Genomic DNA, 23,257 nt, shown 5'->3' with positions numbered 1-23,257 from the left:
TTTCTTAAAAAATTATGTTTACCAATGCATTAATTGTAATGCATGCATGCATAAAGTACATGCATTGGTCAATTTTCTCTTAATACTTGCATGCAATGATTTAATGTACCTTGGAATCTAAACTTGTGATGGGAACACCCAAATTGAGCCTTATAAAATGGAAAAACTAAAATTTTGAGATAAACCCTGTAAAGGAAGTATCACGTCCTCGAGCTTGGATGATTGTCTACTTTTGTTTTTTGTCAATGTTTCCCTAAAAGGGGGCCTTGCAAGCTTAAGATAGGGAGCATTGTTCAATAAATTAGACCGGTTGCCTATAGAACCATTTTTTACACACTCTCTCACGTTGTTGTCTCTTCTCCTTCCGTTGCCTCCGCTTCGCCTTTTCCTGTTCCGTCCAAATAAAACGCTCGAGCTACCAAACCCTAGGTAGGGCTCCTTTCGATCCGATTCAAGTCGATCTCAGTTGGGTGCGAGATTGGACTGGAGGGGGATGACGATACCTAGTGCCGAGGGATTCCTCCCGGCGGCGAGCTGCCTGCCGTGCACGGCGGAGGAGGAAAGGGCGGCCGTCGACGCACTCACGCGGGAGGCCGACGCGAATGTCAAAGACGGCGATCTCCGCTATCTCATCTCACAAAGGTGGGCGCAGTGCAGGACCATCTTCCTACTTACACTTTTAATTTTTTCTGCGCATTTTTCCTTCGTGGAATGGGTTCGAGTTTCCGGTTGATAAGGCGGATGCCATGCGGATCTTACGCCGAGCAGCAATTTAGGGATTTGGGATATGGGATCTGGCGTCTTAGTCTGTGTTATGGCGCGATCGAATCTTTGTGTTTTCGGGTATGTGTTGCGCAGTAGTAATAATAATCTAATCGTGATGCCCCTCTCGATTTGCCTCTGTATCATCTGGAAATCGTAGGTTTTGTAGTGGATGGTCCTATATGATGATATAAGACAAATTCTCATTTATGTTGGCTATTGCAGATTATTTGAGCGACTCAGTTCTATGCAGGTTGCTGTGACGCTGCATGATGCCTTGTTATAATAGGAGTGCACTTAACTGTTCCCTATCTCAGTTTTGACTATCAGTATCTGGTGGTACATTTTGATAGGTTATCTGTGAGGGACTGCAATTATGATATTAGAGACAACTCAACAGTTCACCTGTTCATTGAGCAGATATTATGTATGAGTGTATATAACGATTCATTCGTCATAGATGTCTGCGCCTCCTTCATACTCTCTGGCTACCGACAATATGATTTGGCGTCCAGTTAAGGATGCTGAGTTAGAGGAAATCAAATTACGACAATATGTGTTCCGGCTTCTCTCTCCCATTATCTCCCTGACTCCCATCTCTCTCTCTCTCTCTCTCTCTCTCTCTCTCTCTCTCTCTCTCTCGCGCGCGCGCGCCCTCTTGTGTGTGTGTGCGCGCGCCTCAGGCCACAGCTTTTCTCATCTCCTTTCCCATTGATCCTCTCGATTTCCTGATGCGCTTGTTCGTGCCGACTGGGAGGTTGTCAGCGGCTAGTGGCGATGGGGTACTATGTTTGGGAAAGGTCGTTTCTGCCGATACGACTACTGCAGAACCCAGATCCGTAGTTAGCGTCGATTCTGGTGGCCAAAACGCATGAACCTGGCATACCCCTCGTCTCCGGCAGATGGAGAGGGCAGCTCAGGTGTGCCCCTCGCCCCTGGACATGGATTTAGTGAGCCTCCCGTCTCTGATGGTTGGTGGGTGTGGATCTGACGTGTGTTCCTGCTTGAACACAGCCAGATCCATTGCAGTGATGTCTGTCCCGGCGATGTTCATCACCGTGTGCGTCAGGAAAAATTGTGCAGAGGAATGCTTGAAGGAATGGAGCACACGGTGGCATCTCGCTGTTCTTCATGATATTGGCATTGTTCCTCTTCTTTTTTGGGCCTTCTTTCAATTGATGACAAATCAGTTAGTTTGATGCGGCAGCATTGCAAATTGTAATAGTTACGTTGATTTGATTAATCCTTTTTCATAACGGTGAGACTGGACGGTGAGGCTACTTTCTTATTGGTGTCAAATTTGTTCATGGGTGATGCATTTTGTTTGTTCATGGATCAATTGGTTCCGCTGTCCAAATCATTTTGTTTTCATCAACCTTCCAAAAGTTAATGGATGAGGCATCAACTAATCCTACTGGTGAAGCTCTCTTTTTAATGGTCACACATTTGTTCACGGATGATGCATATGAACTAATCCTGACGGTGCATCAAGAAAATTTGCTCTAATCAGAATGAATCATGTTAAGATTTATTATGACACTCTGAATAGCAGTTTTTTGTAAGACGAGTGTTTTTTCGGAGGTAAATTGCGTGTTAATGACAAGGTAGACTGGTAAAAAGTAAATGCACCCTCGAAAAGTTCGTGGGACCAGTCAGAGAGAGCATGCTCCCTCGTGCACAGCGGTGAGAATTTTTAAAGAACAAAGCAGAAGAATATGCAGAAATACAGCCTCCTATAAACTGCGTGGCGTACATCTCCACACACTTGAGCAGCTTAGTTGTCAGGCTCACATGTGCTTGGGGGCCGTTTGAGTATCCATCATTCATACTGTTATTCTGTTTGTACTGGATGTATAAAGCCGTACTGAAGGTTGTAGAGGAATGATAACAATGCCTGTTCCTTCTTACCTATTTATTAGTATAACAAGGAAGTGACCTCCCCAGCCTACACGTGCTTCAGTCTAGGAATACGTTAATGGAAAACATGAAGCGCATGTTTGGTTCGCTACAACATTGTGCGGGCCTTAGGTAGGCAAGTTTTACTAACCATGCCAGAGTTTTGCTTCACCACACTTTTTTCTTACCTTGCAGTCAACGTGTCATAGGACAATGTTAGGCCAAAACTTGCCGAAGGCATGGCCAACAGTTTGTTAGCCATATAAAGTGTGGCTTGCCGCATTTTGTCACGACTACACATGCCACTATTTGGTAGCTAACCAAACATGCCTGGAACCAACTGAGGGACTTTAAAGCCTTGAATTGTTTCCTGACTTCCTGTCCTTTATTCTAATTTCCATCAACTTGTCTGTATTGGAGAACTCTTAGATGTTTGAATTCACTCTTCAATATGGAGCGAGTAAATGAACTACGATGAGGACCATGTGTTTCAATATTACTGTCTGTGAACACATAAATTGACATCCAATCCACTGGCAGTGGAAATTGCAACTTCCGTTTAAAACCCTGCAAATTAATGTGTACAACAGTGTTTATATTTATGTTTTCAAACAATTCAATCCAGATGCCCTTCTTGCTCTAGGTTGCGTGTAAGTATTACTACCTCTGGATTGCACTTGTGCCTGTAAATATCATATCTGCATTGGAGGTTGCATTGCCGGTTTGAAGTTAAAATATAGAGCTATCTGCTTTTCATTTTGAAATAATTACTTGTACATTTCAATTCCATGCTTTGGCCATTCAACTGGCTGCTGTGTAAATGTTGCAGCTGGTGGACCAACTGGCAATCTTATGTGGGCTTACTCAGTTATGGGGAGAATGACACTGACATTCCTCTTCAACCTGCAAGTAGACCTGGAGAGATTGATAACAGAAAGCTTGTTTTGGAGGAAACTAGCAGTGGCAGTGAAGATACAGAGCTCCAAAGAACCTTAAGAGAAGGGGAGGACTACACTTTGGTGCCACAAGATGTCTGGAGAAAACTATATGACTGGTATGCAGTTGCAACGGCACGTAATATATGTTTTTCTTTGTTTCTTTAGCCCTGTTTACTGCACTTTGTAGCAGGAACTTTGCTAGACCAATAATATCACCTCCGCCATCCTGCTTGTTGACATTAGTTGTTGCCTTTTATTTTTCTCTCGCCTGCGACTAGTAGTTTTGGACCACATTATGTAAATACTTCTGTATATGTATATCCCCACCATTTTTGGTGTGTGTTTGCTCCTTGGTGGTGGGTTTGTAACCCATGCACATGCATGCACAATCAAGAAATGTATGTTGATCAGTTCCATCTTTGGAAGTTGCAACTAGTAGTAGGTAACTAGGTATAGGTTGCAGATGTTTAATTTCTGATGCCAATGGAGTAATGAGAATGGGGGGTATATAAGGAGAAGGGCAAGAATGTTGTGCTACAATAACACGTATTTAGTGAAAAAAAGGGGTAAAAGTGCAGTGAGAAAGAACAAAATTTGGAAAGCTAGAACAACACATATTGGGAGCAGAAGAATACTTGACGCATCTCTAGTTGACAGACAAATAAGTAATGTTTTGTACGGTAACACGGTCTTGAAGAGGTAACTATAAATTTATACTGCTGGTTGATATTTATGAGAGAAAGAATAATAGTAGAGCCAACAGCTGGCTATATAAAACTGCCATGTCATCAAAAAGTCAGCCTTGTTAGAGGATCTCTAGCAGATTTTGCAAAAGCTCGCCGGCCCGTAAAATTCCTTCTGTTTTGCAGGATCTCGGTATTTTGGCCCGAAAAGATCCGTTAAACGTAGCCCGGCCCGTAATTTTTTTACAGGCGGCCCGCATGTCCATCCCTCCGGCCCTATATGTACGGGGCCGGCCCTGTTTTAGGGTTAGCAAACCCTTCCCCCTCCGCCGCAATCCGCCCACTCTGCCGCTAGCCTTCCCCAACTCCAGCGACAAATCTTGCCGCATCTCCTCCGTTTTTTCTTCTCCTCGATGGCCGGTGGTGCTGGCGGGCGTGGCGGCCGAGGCGGGTCGCCTCTGCGCAAGCTCGCATGACACTACGCGGAGGCCAGCAGCTCCAGCCTGCCCGCCGTCGAGCCATGTTGCTCGAAGCAAGTGCGTGACGGTGGGCTGCTCTCCCGGCGGGTCGAGCCCTTGGGCCGGCTTCCACGAGCTCCACGAGCAACTCTTTCCGCATTTCCAGAGGTGCCGGGAGGCCGATGCGAGCTCGTCGCCTCGGAGAAAGCTTTGGCGGCCGGAGAAGAAGGTGCTGCCGACCATCTCATCGCCACCAAGGAGGTGCACGACCTTGCCAATGCGCTCCGCAAGACCGTCACCAAGTTCTACCTCGGCGTTGACGAGTGACCGGTGACTCTAGGTTTAATTTGTAGTGCGAAGTTTGTATTTCCTATGTATGCACTACCGTTGTGATGAACTATTTTCTAGCACGAAGATGTTTTTAAATATGCAGTATGAAATTTACGGGATCTGTTCCGCCGGAGCCTTTGCGTTCCCGGAAAATCGTTTTTTGGGGAATCCTAAAACGATTTTGCAGTACCGTTTTTTAGCGGATCTGCTTGAGATTCTCTTAGTTACATTAATAGAGTTGGCTATTAGGTTAGTTTTTTCTTCACTTCTCTCTGTCATCGTCAGGGGTGTGTGGAAGTTAGCTATCCACGGGAAAATATCAGGTGCTACGGGAGCACCTAAGTTTAGGTGCTCCAAGAGCTTCTCGGCCATTGGATCTGAAATCCAACGGTCACCTACAGATGCGCTGGACCCGATTTGCAATACCAAATTTCTGGGGGTGTTTTCTGAATAAAAGCGTGAGCTCTCTCCTCGCCATCGGATCTCAGATCTAACGGTTAAAAAGCTCCTGGAGCACCTAATCTTAGGTGCTCCCGTAGCACCAGATATCCTAACCATGACTAGGGCTTTGAGACCTCAGGGCACTACCAATGCTTATATCTTAGCATGGTTTCATAGGTAAAAATCTGATGTGGCACTCTATGTATCGAGGAAAGATGGAGCAACCATATATCTTAATCTAGATACACTACCTCTGTTCTGAATTATAATACTCCCTCTGTTCCATAATGTAGTGCCTATAGATTTTTGCAAAAGTCAAACATTACAAACTTTGACCATATTTATAGCGAAAAGTAGGTACATCTAAAATACCAAATGCACATCATTGAATACATCATGAGTTATATTTTCGGAATGTACATGTTTGGTATTGTAGATGTAGGACAGTTTTCTCTATACACTTGGTCAAAGTTGGCAAAGTTTGACTTTCACAAAAATCTATAGGCACTACATTGTGGAATGGAGGGAGTATGTTTTTAATATTTCAGTATGGGCTACATACGGATTAAAATGAAGTGAACAAACACACTAAACCGAGTATATATACATTCGTTTCAGAAAAAAGCTAGAATATCTTATAATTCAGAACAAAGGGAGTAGATCTTAGCACCAAATCCAAGACATCTCATAACTTTCTCCCACAGAAGGCATTAAATGATTTTGTTTTAGATAGAACACGATATAGTGCAGTGGGACTACTTATATCTAAACATCTATCTAATGCCATTAGATATAGCTTAAGATAAAGTGCACTGGGACTGCCCTAATGGGTTTCAACTCTAGCCTACCCCAACTTGTTTGGGACTGAAGGGCTTTGTTTTTTTTTTCTTTCTCTTTCCTCCATTTAATATTTTTACCTAGAAGCACGTGTAGAGCCCACTCCTCTTTTATCTTGTCTGTGTCCTCCACATTGGCTAAAATGCCATGTAAGTGGACTTATAGCCGATGAGAGTGACAATGTTCTTGATATACTTATCAAGACAAATCTATCCATATGATTCTCAAGCTTCTAATTTTAATTTTAAATGTTTAAAAGGATATTGGCGGTCAAAGTTTAGTGTCCCTTGTTTGTTAACTGAGGAGTACTTAGATTATTTAATCTTCGTCATATCTGTTACTTATGAGGTGGATTGATATTTTCAGGTATAAAGGTGGACCAGAGATATCTAGGAAAGTGATATGTGAGGATCCAACTTCCAGGAGATACATAGTCGATGTCTATCCCCTTCATTTGACACTAATTGATGAAAGAGACAACTCTGCACGGACCATCAAACTAAGTAGGAAGGTGAATTGGAGATAACGTATATTCTTTTAAAATATGATGAGCATGTGTAACTATCTATCCACATACAAATTAAGGCTGTTATGATATCTTTATGACATGTGATAGATAATCTGCTGACCAGTAGATTACACCGCTATGTTGCATAACTTAGTTGGCTAGTCTTAGTTGTAAACATCTTTTGTATTGTATGCATGAAGATAATACGTAAAACCCTGACTTTCTCCTTTGGGATGGTAGTGCCAAAAAAAAAGAAAGAAAAAGAGGCGCAATTGGGCTGGTCTTTCTTCCCTTTTTCCTCCTTTTGTTCTCTGGAACACTATCCCGGGTATTCATACTTGTTTGCTGTTGGTGAAGGCACAAATTTTTGTTACAAGATGATACTACATACTAATGTGGCATTTTTTTTTGTAACTACTTTGGATTGGAAGTGCATGAAATAAGATGAATTTTATGAGCAATTTTATTCTCAGTCATTTATTTTTTGACACCTGCATTCTGATGCTTCCAGGCCAAAGTTAGTGAGCTTTATAGATTGGTTTGCTCACTTTTGTCTGTGGAGCAGTCCAAGGTATACTCACTACCACCTATGTATCTCACATATTGTGCCTTGTATCTTCAGTAGAGCTGCAGCATTGGTCTGCTTGTACCATCCAGACTTTGATCCTTGTGTTTTAATGGTTCAGGTTCACATCTGGGATCATTACCAAAAGTTGAAGAACAAAAAGTTGACCAATCGCAATGAGACACTTGAGGAAGCTCAACTTCTGATGGATCAAGAGGTACCATGTTTCTTTTCATGCACTCCTTTCTTTGCTGAAACATTTGAAGGTTCCTGTTATTATCAGCAACAACATGGGTCCTGTTCATGGTCTGCTGTTGCATGTCACCTGTTTATAGATGAATATAGCATCCACAATCAAGTAGTGACAAACCATTAAGTTTGCTTCTCCTCTAACGTTTGTGCACATTTAGTATGCTATCATATGGTATAACTCCTTTTGTAACACTGGTATGAAGTTGCGAGATGAAAATCTGTTTTGAGTTTATTGGTGCTATATGTAAATGTAATAATTGGCTGGGTTGAAACTTACAACCCTTCCTATTTATGCAAGAATGCTTGTGGCCTTCTCAAATTATATACTCCCTCCGTCCCAAAATTCTTGTCTTAGATTTGTCTAGATACGGATGTATCTAACACTAAAACATAACTAGATACATCTGTATTTAGACAAATGTAAGACAAGAATTTTGGGACGGAGGGAGTACTTCCGTTGTGCATGATTGCCCTGTGTTAACTACAGGCCTGTAACTTCTTTGCTATTTTCTCTAGCTTGGCTGAAATTCCTTCATTCTTGCTTTATGCTTACAGATTCTCTTGGAGGTTAGTGCAGATGATATCTGGTCTTCCGATCATCGTACAAGATCTACCAGCAATGAATTAGCATTACTTCCACTGGAACCCACCACGTCATCATTCTCAATTGCTGGAGGCCCTAACTTTTCAAATGGCTATTCATCTGGAATTGGTTCCAGTCTTTCACAAGATAATAGCCTTAATCCTTTAGTAAGGGACACAGAAGATGGGTATAGTATTTTCAGCAATGGAACGAAAGATGACATCCATGGATTGACTGGGTTACATAACCTGGGTAATACATGCTTCATGAATAGCGCCATACAGTCCTTGGTCCATACGCCTCCACTGGTGGAGTATTTTTTGAAGGAGTACACTCAGGAGATAAACACGGAAAATCCGCTTGGGCTGCAGGTACGAGCTCATTTTTACCCACTTGGGGCACATGATGTTGTTATTCATGATATTTGAGGAATTTTAATGATGCAGGGTGAACTTGCAGTAGCATTTGCTGAACTACTGAGAAAACTTTGGACCGCTGGTCGCACTTCTGTACCTCCACGTGCATTTAAGTCAAAACTTTCTCGTTTTGCTCCTCAGTTTAGTGGATATAATCAGCATGATTCTCAGGTTCGTGTTGCTCAGAATGCATCGGTCCGCGTTGGTCCTTAAGATGTTTATGCTATTTCAACTTGGAAGAATTAAACACATTTATCCAAGTTTATTATAGTATTGGTTCTTTTTTATCGTGGAATACTATAATATACTTGGATAGTACTGTAGCATTTTTTTCTTTGGTGCATTTTCTAATCAATCTAATGAATTTAGTCTGTAGCATTTTTTTCTTTGGTGCATTTTCTAATGGATCTAACGATTTTCTTGTACAGCTAGGTATCTCATTTTGTGTCATTTTGTAGATATTAGAAGATATCCTCTTCTGTTTTAGATTTACAAAGATTCTAATTCATGATGCCCTGTTTATTTTTCTTTCGTTTTTGAGATGTGATATCCTATCTTCTGTGCAAAGTATATTTGCTTAACAACCTTTTCTCTGCTTTGATCAAGCTTGCATCCATATGGCATCGGTACCATATTGCCCTTTTGATTACTTGGTATCATTTGTGACCCTCAGTTCCTGAAGCATTGACTATATGATCTCAGTTCTGCCTATTCGAAATACATGTCTTCCATCTCCACAGCTTGTTTCGTTCATACCCATTTACTGTCATTGCCTTCTCTTTTGTAATTGTTATTACTCACTTGGTTTAAAGCTATGAAATACCAGGTGCATGTTAAATATATGGCGGATTTTATAATCTTATGCAAAGTTTGTTGCTCCCTCTATACCCCTAATATGTACCCTGCTTTATTTTGTATTATCTACATGCATGCGTTGTTAGTTCTTTAGACATAGCAATAGTGGTAGCTTAGCCACTTCTGTTTTTGACAGAATAGGTTAGCCGCAATCTTGTCTCATTAGTATAAGTGCAAAGCAGAATGCACCCTATATTTCGTATGGAGTATAATCTCCTTCCACATTTAAATTGATATTCTTCAATGTATGCTTCTATTCTATTTCACTCGGCCACTCATGCTTCTAATCTACTTTCTTATCTACAACTCAGTGTCTGTTACCCATTTGTTGAGATCTACTTCCCTGTTTACTTTTTTTATATATACTATGCTCTTTGTAAGTAAGAGCATGGTTTCTTTTGAATGTGTCCATCACTAAGTTTTCAATGGTTTTAGATGTTATATGTCACTAGTAATCTTGCATGCACAGTGTTTGCCTATAAATCAGGTCAAACTTATTACACGCACAACAAAAATAGAAAAATCACAAATCACAATACACCATCAAAAAATTGGAATACATTTCTACAAAATTACAGGCGGAATGCATGATGTGAAATTATCTAGTTGCACACATAAAAGATAGAAAGTTTACACATAATTTTCCTATCCAATATCATGCCAATTCTATCATACAAAGTCAATTTAACCAAACAATGAGAAGTTACTCCAGGATCGTTATTTTTCATCTTGCTACTGAGGTTAGCATATAGTAGTATTTTCAAGTTTCACTCATGTCACATCAAGATGCAATTCACTCCATCTTACCACTGCCCGGTAATGCACATAGCGTATTTAGGCTAATTTGGAAACATAGTAAGTAAAACTTTACGTTCAGAAGATGCAAGGCAAATGGTTAAGAGTCATATATCGTAACATTCAGGAGCGAAATACCTAATTATATGATTGCAGACCACATTCAGGAGCAAACATCTCAGTTTCCTGCACAGATAACAAAGCAAACAAATGGCAAATGATTTCATCAACCACATTGTTGCTCCGTAGAAAAAGTTTTTCCTTTATACTTTTCAACATTTTCTGTCTTTTCTCATTTAGCTATAACTCTATTCCTCGATAGGCGTTGATCTCATCCCTTAGTCCACTAGAGATAATTATAGTAGTTTACTTTGTAAGGGTATCTATTTAGATATTAAAGAGATTGGTCTAGTTAGGAAGATGAAGATATGATTTGGTACGAAACTCAAGATTATATTCTTAGGCATCAAGTCGAGTCTTCCCTGTAAAAGGGACATGATGTACCCCATATGGATTATCCAACAAATGAGAATAAACTAGTAAAGATGTAATCTATGTCCCCAACCTTCTCCCTCTCATCCTCAGCACCATGGCACACCAACCTTCACTCCTCGGAGCTGTACCCCCAACCTTGTCACATTCATCGGTCTCAGGACCGGTACAAATGCTTGCATGTGGCACACTTGTACATATCGACCTGCATTCTGTTTTTGTTTTGCTACATTTTGTGAAACATTTAAATATACCCTTTTTTCTTACGTAAGAATTGCCTCTCTTTTCTTCAGGAGTTGCTTGCATTTCTGTTGGATGGTCTGCATGAAGATCTCAATCGCGTGAAGAAGAAACCATATATTGAAGCAAAGGATGCTGATGATCGTCCTGATGAAGAATTTGCTGAAGAATGCTGGAATTACCATAAAGCTCGAAATGACTCCATAATAGTAGATAAGTTCCAGGTAAGTAATTTTTAGACTTGAATGATCAGATAATCATGCTTACCTGGAGAAACTATTCTGTTTGAATCCTACTTTATTTTGAATCCTTTTCAAATTATTCGATGCCTTTTACTGTTATTTAGGTATTTTATAATAATGGGAGATTGGGAGCTCATCAAAGCTAAGTTAACTATAATCGGACGTACTAGTGAAAGTTAACCACTGCTAGGTGACACAAGGAACTTGTCCATGCTGTAACCGACGCTGTTGATGTTATTTTCTCATATACTACTTCTGGATTTTATGTGTTTATAGATATACTTTGCAGAATGTATGAAATTTCAGTTTTCATTCAACAAGAAAGCCCATCTATATTTATCACATGATGTTTATCATATTTGTGGCTGCTGATCCTAAAGACTGCATTGTTCTTTGTCTGGGTATTATTAGTTGTCAATGGGAGAATCAAAGTTGCCAGCACGGTGTTAGGCCACATCCTAGGTTGAATTGGGCTAGGATTGTGATCTTCTAGTTTGATTATTGACTGTTAAGAGTTGCACCGTTGGTTTCTAAACCTGCATAGATGGTTCAAGTAGGTCCCTCAACTTGATATTTAGGTCCTGCAGTGTCAGAAAACTTGTTTTGCTTGTTGGCATTGATTATATCTGGGAAGTGGTACTGAATACTAATTGGGTGACTTGCTCTTATGGAGATAGTAGTAGGTGAACCTAAGAGAAAGCAATCACAGCGATCTGCCGTCCTGCAGCCTATCTGATGGCCAAGAATAGATAAAAGTTGCCCTGCAGTTGCTTACCTTGTTGCTCCTCACAATGTGACAAGGACGCACACAAAAGTACATGACCCATCTTATGAGTAGGTCTGATAGAAATAGAAAATTTGGTTTATTTGCAAATTTGGTTAGTGACATGCTTACTGAAAATGGCAGCATAAAACAACACTGAAAATTTGGTTAACCGACTAATTCGGTTCGGTTTTCAGTTTGTACCTAATGCGTTGTTCGCTAATTTGCGTTATATCCACCATGAAGCTGTGTGCCTTTCACCACACACACCTCTCCCTCATATAGGCCAGGTCTCTGCCCCCTTCTGATTAGCTAGACGAGGTGGGACTAATTTCTCCTGCAGCTGCACACTTTACCAAGAATGCCAAATATTGCGTTATGTTTTGATGTAGGGTGGAACCCTATGGTGTCGATCTTTCATGATTTGGAGGGGAAACGGGGAAGAACACGAAGAACACAAGGGGGAATTCACTCAAATAGACAAGATAGAATCGCACATGTGCTAGAGAGATACACGATCCAAAGTCAACAAGGGAGGATACAATCGGTAGCTAGTTCATCACATAGAGGTCTTGATCTCCATGGGAGTATGTAAGTGGCTGAGCAAAGCTCTATCTCTAATGAGCTAATCCTTTCCTAACCCTAGATGGAGGGTGGAGAGGTCTATATATAGTGCTAGTACAAGTTGGGGCGAGTTGGAGGGATACATGGGCCTTCGGCCCGTTCACTGTGCGCAGACAGGTGCCGGATGTCCGGGCTGGGGCTTGGATGCCTGGGGCTTTGGGACGGGCCGGATGTTCGGGCTGGCTCGGGCTTTCGGTGCTGTAGGGTTTGGCTGGATTTCCGGGCGCGGGCCGGATGTCCGGGCCCTGAGCCCCTGAAGCTGGTGTTCGGCTGGACTGCGGTTGGGGGTGAAGTCGCCAGGGGCCGGATGTCTGGGTCCTGTAGCATCTTGACGGTTCTCCTTCTTGAGTCTCGATGTCCTTGCACTTGGGGACTTGTCCATCATCATGAGTGTCTCTGAGAGGGTCCTCTTGGTACCACATAGCATTCCGGATTTAGGTAGTAGCCATGTCTCATGTGGGTCATACAGAATGTCACTAAGGAGAGATGTCACCTCGGTCTCGAGAGCTCTTGCACGTGCCCGTGTCCGCATCATGTTTGGTTTGGGTCTTCCTGCAGCTGGTTGGCTTGTAGGAGAGGCAGGCTTTTGGACGTTCGTTCCTAGTTCGGATAATCGAGACAAAATACCAAACTGACCAAATTTAACTCGGTTATTGACAGTAACAACTGAATATATTAGTGCCAATGATACAAACCGAAAGAGCGTTTTTTGTTGTTGTCGGTGTCGTTTCGGTTTCTGGTTTAGCGGTTTTTATTCCCACCCTTGTGATCACCTTCTAAGTTTGCGGAACATCCAAGAGACCCTAGGTTCCAGGCATTCACCATGTTGTTGGGTGGAGATGCTTCGAGGTCAATTGGTTTCTCTTGATACTCTAATTATCATTGTTAAGTACTATATTATATCTCCTTATATCTCCTCTTCCTATCAGATCGGTCTTTTGGGATGGATGGTCAGATGACTATATCGTAACATGGTATCAGACCTGAGGTCTTTTGGTTAAAGTCTCGTTCCCCAATCACCAGTCATTTATCCACGCCCACGTCGGGCGTGGGGGAAGGTGCTGATCATTCCGTATCCACATCGGATGTGTGTGTGTGTGGGGGGGGGGGTAGGTGGGGTGGGGTGGGGGTGTTAAGTATATTATATCTCCTCTTAATATCATATCGGTCTTTTGGGACATTGGTATCATAGCTGAGATCTTGGGTTCAAATCTCGGTGCCCGCATATTCCCCAATCATTTATCCACGCCAACGTTGGGCATTGGTGGACGTGTTGATCATTCCATATCCACATCGGATGTGAGGGGGAGTGGGTGGGGTGGGGGGTTAAGTATACTAGAGGATACATGGCGCGTTGTTGCAGGAATTGGTTGACAAAATATTGGGTTGATAACATGAGAACAAAATTTTTAATACATTTGACATGCTGTATTTGATTATGTAGAGTTGCAAAATCTTTGTTGAATATAAGTAGAATATAATTGAATGGAGAACATTTTTCCATGCATGATTGAATGTTGTGGTGGGTCTTTCTCCATGCATGGTTTGCATGCTAAGGTGGGCCTTATTCCGTTCATAATTGTATGATGAGGTGGCATGCTTGCATGTTGACATAAATAAGTTAGTGGGGATCACTCTCTTATGTATATAGGATTATATCTCCTCTTCCTCATGTTATCAACCCAATATCTTAACATTGGTATCAGAGAGCTGAGGTCTTGGGTTCAAGTCTCGGTCCCCGTATCTCCCCCAAGCATTTATCCACGTCGGGCGTGGGCCGAGGTGTTGATCATGCCATATCCACATCGGATGCGAGGGGATTGGGGGGGGGGGGGGGTGATGGTGTTTAGTATATTGTATCTCCTCTTCCTATTAGATCGGTCTTTTGGGATTGATGGTTAGATGACTATTAACATGGCATCAGAGCTGTGGTCTTGGGTTCAAGTCTCGGACCCTGCATTTCCCCCCGTGAGGGTAGGTGCTGATCATTCCATATCCACATCGGATGCGAAGGGATCTGTGTGTTAAGTATATTATATATCTCTTCCTATTAAATCGGTCTTTTCAGATAGATGGTTAAACGACTATCTTAATAATCACCACTCGGAAGCTACGATCTGCGTGGAGCAGTGCGATTAGGCAACAGCAGATATGCCACACTTGTCAGATTGTATGCGTAGCTGACGGGGTTGTCTTGATTCATTGCCCACCGCTATTATGAGCCACATTATCTCATGAAATCTCCATTGCCTTCCAACATCATGCATAATTTGTTTTGTCTAATTCACATGGTGTCCAAATCAGATGTGTTAGTGGTCTGTGTGCTGATTTATTGATTAGGAGACTTTAGATCTCATAATAAAACAAAAGAGAAAAACCCATTGTTGAACACGGCAAAGTTGCTGCTCTTGTTCAGGAACATGGTGGCCATGGTTTGGTGGGTGGCATTTAGATGAGGCTGGTGGAACAATGGCAGCTGGGTTCACAATGTAGAGGTGTTAAGCATATGAGAGTGATGTTTTTGTCTCCAGGTGTTGGTTCAAAACTTCAAATGTTCCAAGGAGAGAGAGGAGGGAATATGTGCGCTACATCAGCCAGTAAAATTTTCTATAGACCTCACTTACCAGTCTGTTCAATATAGAGGACCTAAATGCCTAGTTAGCAAGTCTAGGGATCTACTCGAACCATCCATGTAAATTTAGGGGCACACACTGATATTAATAACTCTGTAAAGATTGTAAGTACCGGTGTTCTCTAGAAATAGAGAACAAAAATAAAGCTAACTATAATATTTAAATTAGCGCTCTTTGTTTGAATTATGTGTCGGTTATCTTACAATTTTTTTTCTTCATATGCGGGGACTGTCTACCAACAAGTTGTTTTTTGTTCATGTTCTCTGCCATAACTATAATTTCTTTGTTTGATGTTTCAGGGGCAATACAAGTCCACCTTAGTCTGTCCAGAATGCAACAAAATCTCTGTTACCTTTGACCCATTCATGTATTTATCGCTACCATTACCCTCAACTGTTACTCGAATGATGACTGTGACCGTATTTAGTGGTACTGGGGATTCTCTTCCCATGCCTTACACTGTTACAGTACCGAAAAATGGAGTTTGCAGAGATCTTTGTAAAGCCCTGAGTGATGCGTGCTGCTTAAAAGAGTCTGAGACGTTGTTACTTGGAGAGGTAAAATACTTGTCATGTTTTACTTGCCTAGTCATTCGTGAAACTCGAGTGTAGGTTTTTTCAGCAAATAACTAACTAAAGGTTACTGACATTTATCAGGTATATGATTATCGGATATACCGTTATTTCAGTCCATTGGAGCTACTTCATATTATAAAAGATGGTGATCAGCTTGTTGCTTATAAGCTTCCTGCTGGCCATGAAAAACTTTTGAGGATTGAGATCCTACATCGGAATGTGGATAGGTGAGTCATGCGAATGTTATTTTTTTCATGTCTTAGGCTCAGTTTTTGGTTTTTGTGGTGTGCTGCCCCAAATGCTGGAATGTAGCAACTTAATTGACTTTTACTAAATTCTAGTAAGTTTTTTTCTTACACCTAAAAAATACGCTTGCAAGTTCCAAATAACTGCTATATCTATATAGAAACACATACGTGCATTTGGAGAGGCATCACTATGCCAAACAGAGCCCTTTTATCATTTTCCTCGTGATATTTGTTACTCCCTCCATCCCAAAATAAGTGTCGCTGATTTAGTACAAAGTTGTAATGTTGTACTAAATCAGCGATACTTATTTTGGGACAGAGGGAGTATAAGACACTTGAGAGTTAAGTGGCCCTACTCTGCATCCATTGCATAGATGTGTTCATTACAATTATTGCACCATTTTCGAAATAACAACAAAGCGTTTTATCCCAAGCAAAACATTAAAAACCCAAAAAGGAAGAGAGAATGTACAAGTAAACAAAGTGAAGGAAAGCAAATTAAGGTTCATGTATCACTGATTTCCATATAGTCCTATCAAGCGCCAAATCCCTGGGCACATTTCAATCCTTCGGCCTAATTTGGTTGCATGTGGAAAGCACCCCAGGGCTCCAATCCTCCACCGGGGGATTGCCAAGGCCATCGGGGATCCTCTCCTCCTACCACGGGCAGATCATCATGGCAGTTTGGAAGACAGGGTAGAGGGGAGAAGATCACGTTGCGAAAAAAAACGCTAGGCGTAGCGCTCAGGTAGTCGCTGGAGGAGATCGCTAGATGCAACCGCGTGAGCCGTGGCTTTTCTCGCTGAGCTATCTAGGCGTGGATCTCTCGCCCGGGGAAAGGAAGGGGATTGGGGCAGAATATCCCCAGCGAACGAGCGACCAAACGTCCTCGTGGTTTTCCAGGGCCGAGTTTGCCTCGTGGGCTCTGTGCCCTGGTATTTGACGGGGATCCCCCCGGGTTCACGGGCTACCAAACTAGCCCTTCAAGTCTCTTTTTACCATATCGGTCGCCCCCCTACCCCCCTTGTATTTTTGCTACTCTTTAGACTACCACTATTCTTTCACTAGTGCTTCTGCTGCCCGCTGATTTATATATGTCTTAACCACCTTGTCTTTAATCGGTGCCATCCCTACCTTATCACGTATTCCGTCATTCCTAATTCGGTCCTTTATTATATGGCCACCCATCCACCTTAGCATGCACATTGTTGGGTACGTTTGTTTCTTAGTAAGGCTAACACTCTTGCTCCATATAGCATCGCAGGTCTGATAGCCGTCCTATAGAACTTTTGAGCTTTTGTGGGACCTTGCCATGGAGGGTGTCAGATGCTTGCCGCCACTTCATCCAACCCGCTTTGATTCTATGGCTAACATCCTCATCGATACCACCGTTGCTTTGTAGCGTTGATCCTAAAAGGATTCATAAATGTTATACGTATCAGAATTGGGTCTTCTAAAAGGAAAAATATTGGATTCACCCGACTGATTTGCTGCTCGCATCTGCCGTGTGCTGGGCCGTTCGATCGCAAGCAGTACGGCCGCATGAAAACTTAGGTGCATGTGCGTGATCCCTACTAGTACAGTACCTTCTACTAATACATAATTTGGCTTTTTTAATACTTCTAGTTCTATGGTCGGAGCACAGTGGCTGGCATGCTGTCGTACCTTCCTAGCTTATGAGGTGTGCTTTCTTCTCGCCCCAAGCCAATGCGCCAGCCCGCTGATGTGCTTTTTCCTTGGTGCTACTGCACTGTCGTCGCTGCTGCTCGCCAGCATCGCCACCCAGTCCAGCGCTGCCCTCGCAATAGCGACAACGTCCTTTCTGTCAGAGGAGTTTGCAGCACCGGGGACCTCTACAACAACAGATAATGTTGCGAATAACAGGCGAGCTCGCGGCGCCGTCCCCGTCCCCGCAATCATCCTATGGCTTATGGAAAACACTTGTAAATAGCCTGCTCATAACTCGGCGTGGGTTGGCTGTCTTCATGTCCTTCAGGTCCGATTTTGATCGGATGGTCCCCAGTGCAACTCCCTTCCAGGCGCAAGAAGCGAATCTTTTCCCGAGTGCAGTGTGGGTCATGTTACAACCAGCGAGCACATGACTCATATTGCGAATGGATGACCTTACCCGAGAGCAACATGACTCATGTTGTAAACGGGGTTATGGTGTGGAGGACTTTTTTCTGAAGCAACACGTGTCATGTTGCAAAGAATGCAACATGGCTCATGTTGCAAACGGGTGTCGTGCCGTCGGGGTGTGGAGGACTTTTACCCAAAATAACATGAGTCCTGTTGCAACCTGCGAGGGCAACATGGCTCATGTTGTAAACTGAGGTTAGGGTGTGGAGGGCTTTTTTCCAAAGCAACACAGGTCATTGTGCAACCTAGAGTGCAAAATGGCTAATGTTGCAAACAGGATCAGGGTGTGGATGATTTTTCCGGCTGCAACCTATGAGCGCAACATGGCTCATGTTGCAAATGGGGGTCAGGGTGTGGAGGATTTTTTTTCCGAACACAACACTGGTCAAGTTGCAACCTACAAACATAACATGGTTTATCTCCCAAACGGGTCAGACCAGGGTGGATGCCCACGAATGTTTTCCCGAGCGCAACATGGGTCATGTTGCATCCAGCAGCGCAACATGGCGGGTCACAATGAATGACTGAAGCAACCACTTTAGACGGTTGTCGCGCATGGGATCCAACGACTCTGGAGGCGTCTGATCCGATCGCGCATGTCTTGTCCGCCGCTCCGATGGTAACGATTTTTGTTGCCATGTTGTAAACTTGTACTTGCGTTTGCTGCAAATACATGGGTGAATGTTGCAAGTGTTTGACTACTTCATATGTTGGATGTTTTTCTTGTCAAGATTTTTGTTGCGATCAATGGTGATTTGTTGTATAGCTAAATGGTTCAAATCACCCGGATGATCCACGCGCAACGTCTATCAGGCATTGATGCAAGCTAGTCGCAACATATTACAGTGACAGTCATAATTGTTGCAAGTGGGACGATGAGGTGTCAAGGACGATCGCCCATTGCTGCAAGACAAAAGGACGCCTGTACAAGAGTGGTGCTGTTGTTGCAAGACGACCGTCTCTATATTTTGTTACTGCAAAGATATATATTATCTCTATTTTGTTGCATACGTTTCTATGAACGTTGACGACAAAGATAGGCTCTAGGGGCCATGCAGCATGAGCATGAATGGCTTGATACGTAACTAAAATCTGGATTGTGTGAGGCTGCTACAATATGAGCAGCTAGCTACAACCTGTAGTTGCTGTACAGAACATACATTAAACTAGTATTGTGGGGTCCTGATGCCCACTTGATTTGTGAAACGGTGCATCCCTGGCGTCAGCACCACACAGCGGCTGCCAAAACGGTGCTCCGGTTTGACTGATCAAATAATCATATGGCTTACAAATTGATCGAGTGGCCATCGAGCCGGCTGATCCCGTATGAGTATCAGCCGGCTGATCCTGTGTGAGTATCAGCCGGCTGACGCTGGTGCTCGCCCTTCTAAAGTGCCTACATGCGGCTGGAGGCTGACAACAGTGTTGATTGTGCTTTCAGTCTCTTATGGCCAAAAGACGTGTAGAGTCTTTACATTATGGTAGACTTACCGTACGGCTGCATATTTAGAATGGGGTTAGGAAGATTGAGATGTGGAAGGGGTCGAAAGATGTGGAGGGGGTGGCAGCACTCCGATCTAACTCTGTAGTAGAGAGCACGAGATTGAGAGTGGACGGGTCATATTCTTCTACATTTTGTTATCATGAATGCCCTTATGATTTACGATCTGCCACAGTAAATGTTTTTTTAATGGTTTAAACTTTGTGCTACACCACTGTACTTGATAGATTTTTCCTTCTGTAGTACTCCGATCCAATAGACCCAAAGTGGTCGGACCCTTCCCCAGACCCTGCGCAAGCGGGAGCTACATGCACTGGGGCTGCCCTAGTACTCCGATCCAAATAAAGTGTCGTGGCTTTAGTTCAAATTTGAAGGGAGTACAATTTTATGCATTATTTTTACTTGCAGATAGCACAGAAAACTGAGATCACCTATACCTCATTTTATGTCTCATCTTCTTTGATGCTATACAACACCAACAACAAAGCCTTTAGTCCCAAACATCTTCTTTGATGCTATATATTTTTTAATAATTCTGTTAGTATGGATGTGAGAATTACTTTCCAAATTAGGCTTATGTTGGTATGTTCTTGTTAATTCACCCAGATTTACTCCAGAGCCCCAGTTTAATGCTCGGAAGCTCATTGGAAGCCCTCTTGTGACTTGTATTCCCAATGACTCAACAAGAAAAGCTGATATTTATGCGGCTGTCTCTGCGGTTCTGGCTCCATTTGTACGAGCAAAAGTGCATGCTCCAGGTGAGTCTCTGTTGAATGGCAGCAGGCCAAGTCTGGATGGTATTGTACTAAAGGATAATGGAGCCTCATGTGAGAAGGGTCTTTCTACGTCAAATGTGGATGAAGCAACGAGTGATGCTGAGTTTTTGCCGTTTAAGCTTTACTTGAGTGATGATAAAGGTCATATAAGAAATCCTGTAGAAGAAGATTCTGATCACGTTTTTGGTTTGCCCATGAGGCTATTGATGGGTTGGTCTGATAAAGAACATGAAATATATAACCTTAAATACATGGATGATCTTCCTGATGTTTTCAAGCCAGGATTCATGTCAAAGAAAACACGGCAAGAAGCAGTCAACTTATTTTCATGCTTGGATGCTTTTCTGAAGGACGAACCTCTAGGCCCTGATGACATGTGGTTAGTATTTTTTTCTTTTGACTAGTCCAGCTATTGGTACCAACTTTCTTCAGTCTGATGGCTTCCACTGGTGCCTTGCCTATCTGCAACAGGTACTGTCCTTGCTGCAAGGAGCACAGACAGGCTAGCAAGAAACTCGACTTGTGGAGGTTGCCTGAGATATTGGTGGTCCACTTAAAGAGGTTTTCATACAGCCGTTATATGAAAAATAAGCTTGATACCTTTGTGAACTTTCCAATCCATGATCTCGATATGACCAAGTACGCAAAGCACACATCAGGAGGCGACCAGCCCCACATCTATGAACTCTATGCGGTGATAAATCATTATGGTGGTTTGGGAGGTGGTCACTATTCTGCCTATGCGAAGGTGCTTGGCCCATCTTTTGTGCTATATTGTTATCCATCAATGTCTTGCATACCATTTGTAGAATCACCTGTGGGTTGCCTGAAATTCATTTGCTGTCCATTTTACACTTGCAGTTAATAGAAGAAGATAGCTGGTATCACTTCGATGATAGTCATGTCTCCACTGTCAATGAAGAGGAAACAAGGACATCTGCTGCTTATCTGCTCTTCTATCGACGTGTTGATGGCAATTCCTGTGCAATGGCCGATGTTGTTCCAGTCGACACCCATATGGTTGATTCACTTGAGGCATAGATTTAAGTCCGAACATCAGTATCATGTGGTTTTGTGGCACTTATGGGCTCGTGCTATGAATATTGTTTGACTGCAATTTTGCTGGTTTTGGGGCACTATTGGTGTATGGTAGGTCGTTGCACAATTGAAGGTTAGGGTTTCCAGTATCTCCAGTCTTGTCGGTTTAAAAGTAGGATTCATCTTGACAAGTAAACTCTGAAGTGTAGCTGGCTACAGCCTACAGGTAGTATGTCGAAGTAACTTCTGAGGATGCGTTGTTGGCTTGGGTAATATATATACTGTCACTATTGGTGTCGATGAGGTTGGTAAACTCTGAAGTGTAGCTGGCTGTCTGTAACTTAATCTACTGTCACTATTGATGAGGTTGGTAATATATATACTGTCACTATTGGTGTCGAAGTAACTTCTGAGGATGCGTTGTCGGTTTAAAAGTAGGATTCATCTTGACAAGTAAACTCTGAAGTGTAGCTGGCTACAGCCTACAGGTAGTATGTCGAAGTAACTTCTGAGGATGCGTTGTTGGCTTGGGTAATATATATACTGTCACTATTGGTGTCGATGAGGTTGGTAAACTGGTAATATATCCAGCTGAATGGAAACTATTGAAACTGATATGCTGTATGTAACTTAATCTTTTAAAAACTTCGTCTAGTAACTTCCAGACAACGAGTGTGAAGAATGGTTTTGTTCTCGGACCTTTTCTCTCCACCCCAAGAGTGCATCAAGGGTCTTAACATAGTTTTAATATGAATGAAGGTCTCATTTAAGGCACTAATGAGGCTGCTAAGGGCGTGTTCTGGAGTGCTCGAGCTGCCAGCTTGAGAGCTGGGCTGAACGAAGTTGGCGATAGTTTTAGTGCAAAATTTGAGGATTTGCGAAGCTAGGAAAACTTAGCTCCTTGACAGCTATTCAAGGAGTACTGCCACTGCCTAAGTGAATCCAAGATACCGGTTTGATTGTCTCATCGTGTGCCCGTGCGTTGTACATGAGAGAAATTAGTGTGTCCATCAAAACAGCATCTGGACGGTGTTATCTGACCGTGACAGGAAGGTGAACGCCTAAATCTAGATAAAATACATATCAGCAAGAACTGCTCAATTAGCGTTTGCTTTCTCTTAAAAGAATTCAGATTACCAATGCCGGTTGGTTCCAGGAAGATTTAATTGACGCGCCTCGCTTTCTTTTTAAACATCAACTTGGCAGCCCTATTTGCAAGGGCGACCATTTTTGTTAGGCCGGCTTATTTAAAGATGTTTGCTTTTTCTTGGGTACTTATTAATTCATGCACATCTTTGATTGGATATATATAGAGTACAATATAAGGGAGAGAGATGTTTTTTGAAGGAATGGGGAGAGAGACTTGGAATTGTACATTGTTTAACCTTATTCTATTTTTAACTCCTTATCTTTAGCTTAAACACAATATACTTTTGACAATCTGAGCACCCAAAAGCATAAAAAGAGGACCTAGACACGTGACATGAAGGAAATGGGTCTCTGATGCGGACATGACTGACACAGTTACACCTACGGCCTCTGCTGCTATAACTTTTGGATCAATTATTAGAGCTCGCGCACGCCAGTTAAATTATAAGGTAGGGGTACTTCTGTTTCTTGGTAATGTTTCTAATGTTCATGAAAATATGATATTGCCTAATTTAGAT

General features: G+C 42.5%; 1 protein-coding gene across 2 annotated transcripts; it reads left to right on the top strand.

The window, feature by feature from the left end:
* Positions 1-282: 282 nt before the first annotated feature.
* On the top strand, positions 283-22,205 carry LOC109764972 (ubiquitin carboxyl-terminal hydrolase 9). Of its 2 annotated transcripts, XR_012204525.1 has the most exons (14): positions 283-642; positions 3,488-3,712; positions 6,712-6,856; positions 7,365-7,424; positions 7,540-7,635; positions 8,226-8,624; positions 8,700-8,840; positions 11,105-11,275; positions 15,613-15,870; positions 15,970-16,115; positions 20,383-20,931; positions 21,024-21,300; positions 21,414-21,816; positions 22,079-22,205. XR_012204525.1 is itself a non-coding variant. In XM_020323768.4 (13 exons), the coding sequence occupies exons 1-13, from the start codon at positions 494-496 to the stop codon at positions 21,591-21,593; spliced, it is 2,796 nt and encodes a 931-aa protein (XP_020179357.1). In that variant the 5' UTR covers positions 284-493; the 3' UTR covers positions 21,594-21,996. The 2 variants fall into 2 exon arrangements, 1 of the variants encoding a protein (XP_020179357.1); XM_020323768.4 differs by lacking the exon at positions 22,079-22,205 and having other exon boundaries at positions 284-642; positions 21,414-21,996.
* Positions 22,206-23,257: the final 1,052 nt, after the last annotated feature.

This window comes from Aegilops tauschii, chromosome 1, assembly GCF_002575655.3.
Source record: "Aegilops tauschii subsp. strangulata cultivar AL8/78 chromosome 1, Aet v6.0, whole genome shotgun sequence".
Lineage (NCBI taxonomy): Eukaryota > Viridiplantae > Streptophyta > Magnoliopsida > Poales > Poaceae > Aegilops > Aegilops tauschii.
This window is presented reverse-complemented; position numbering and strand designations above follow the sequence as displayed.

What these genes read in the sequence shown, in the direction of transcription:
- LOC109764972 (XM_020323768.4), top strand. Translation starts at nt 494, where the DNA reads ATGACGATACCTAGTGCCGAGGGATTCCTCCCGGCGGCGAGCTGCCTG. An exon ending in CCATCAAACTAAGTAGGAAG is followed by an intron (nt 6,857 to 7,364) that starts GTGAATTGGAGA and finishes TGATGCTTCCAG; the next exon opens with GCCAAAGTTAGTGAGCTTTA. An exon ending in TAATAGTAGATAAGTTCCAG is followed by an intron (nt 11,276 to 15,612) that starts GTAAGTAATTTT and finishes TTGATGTTTCAG; the next exon opens with GGGCAATACAAGTCCACCTT.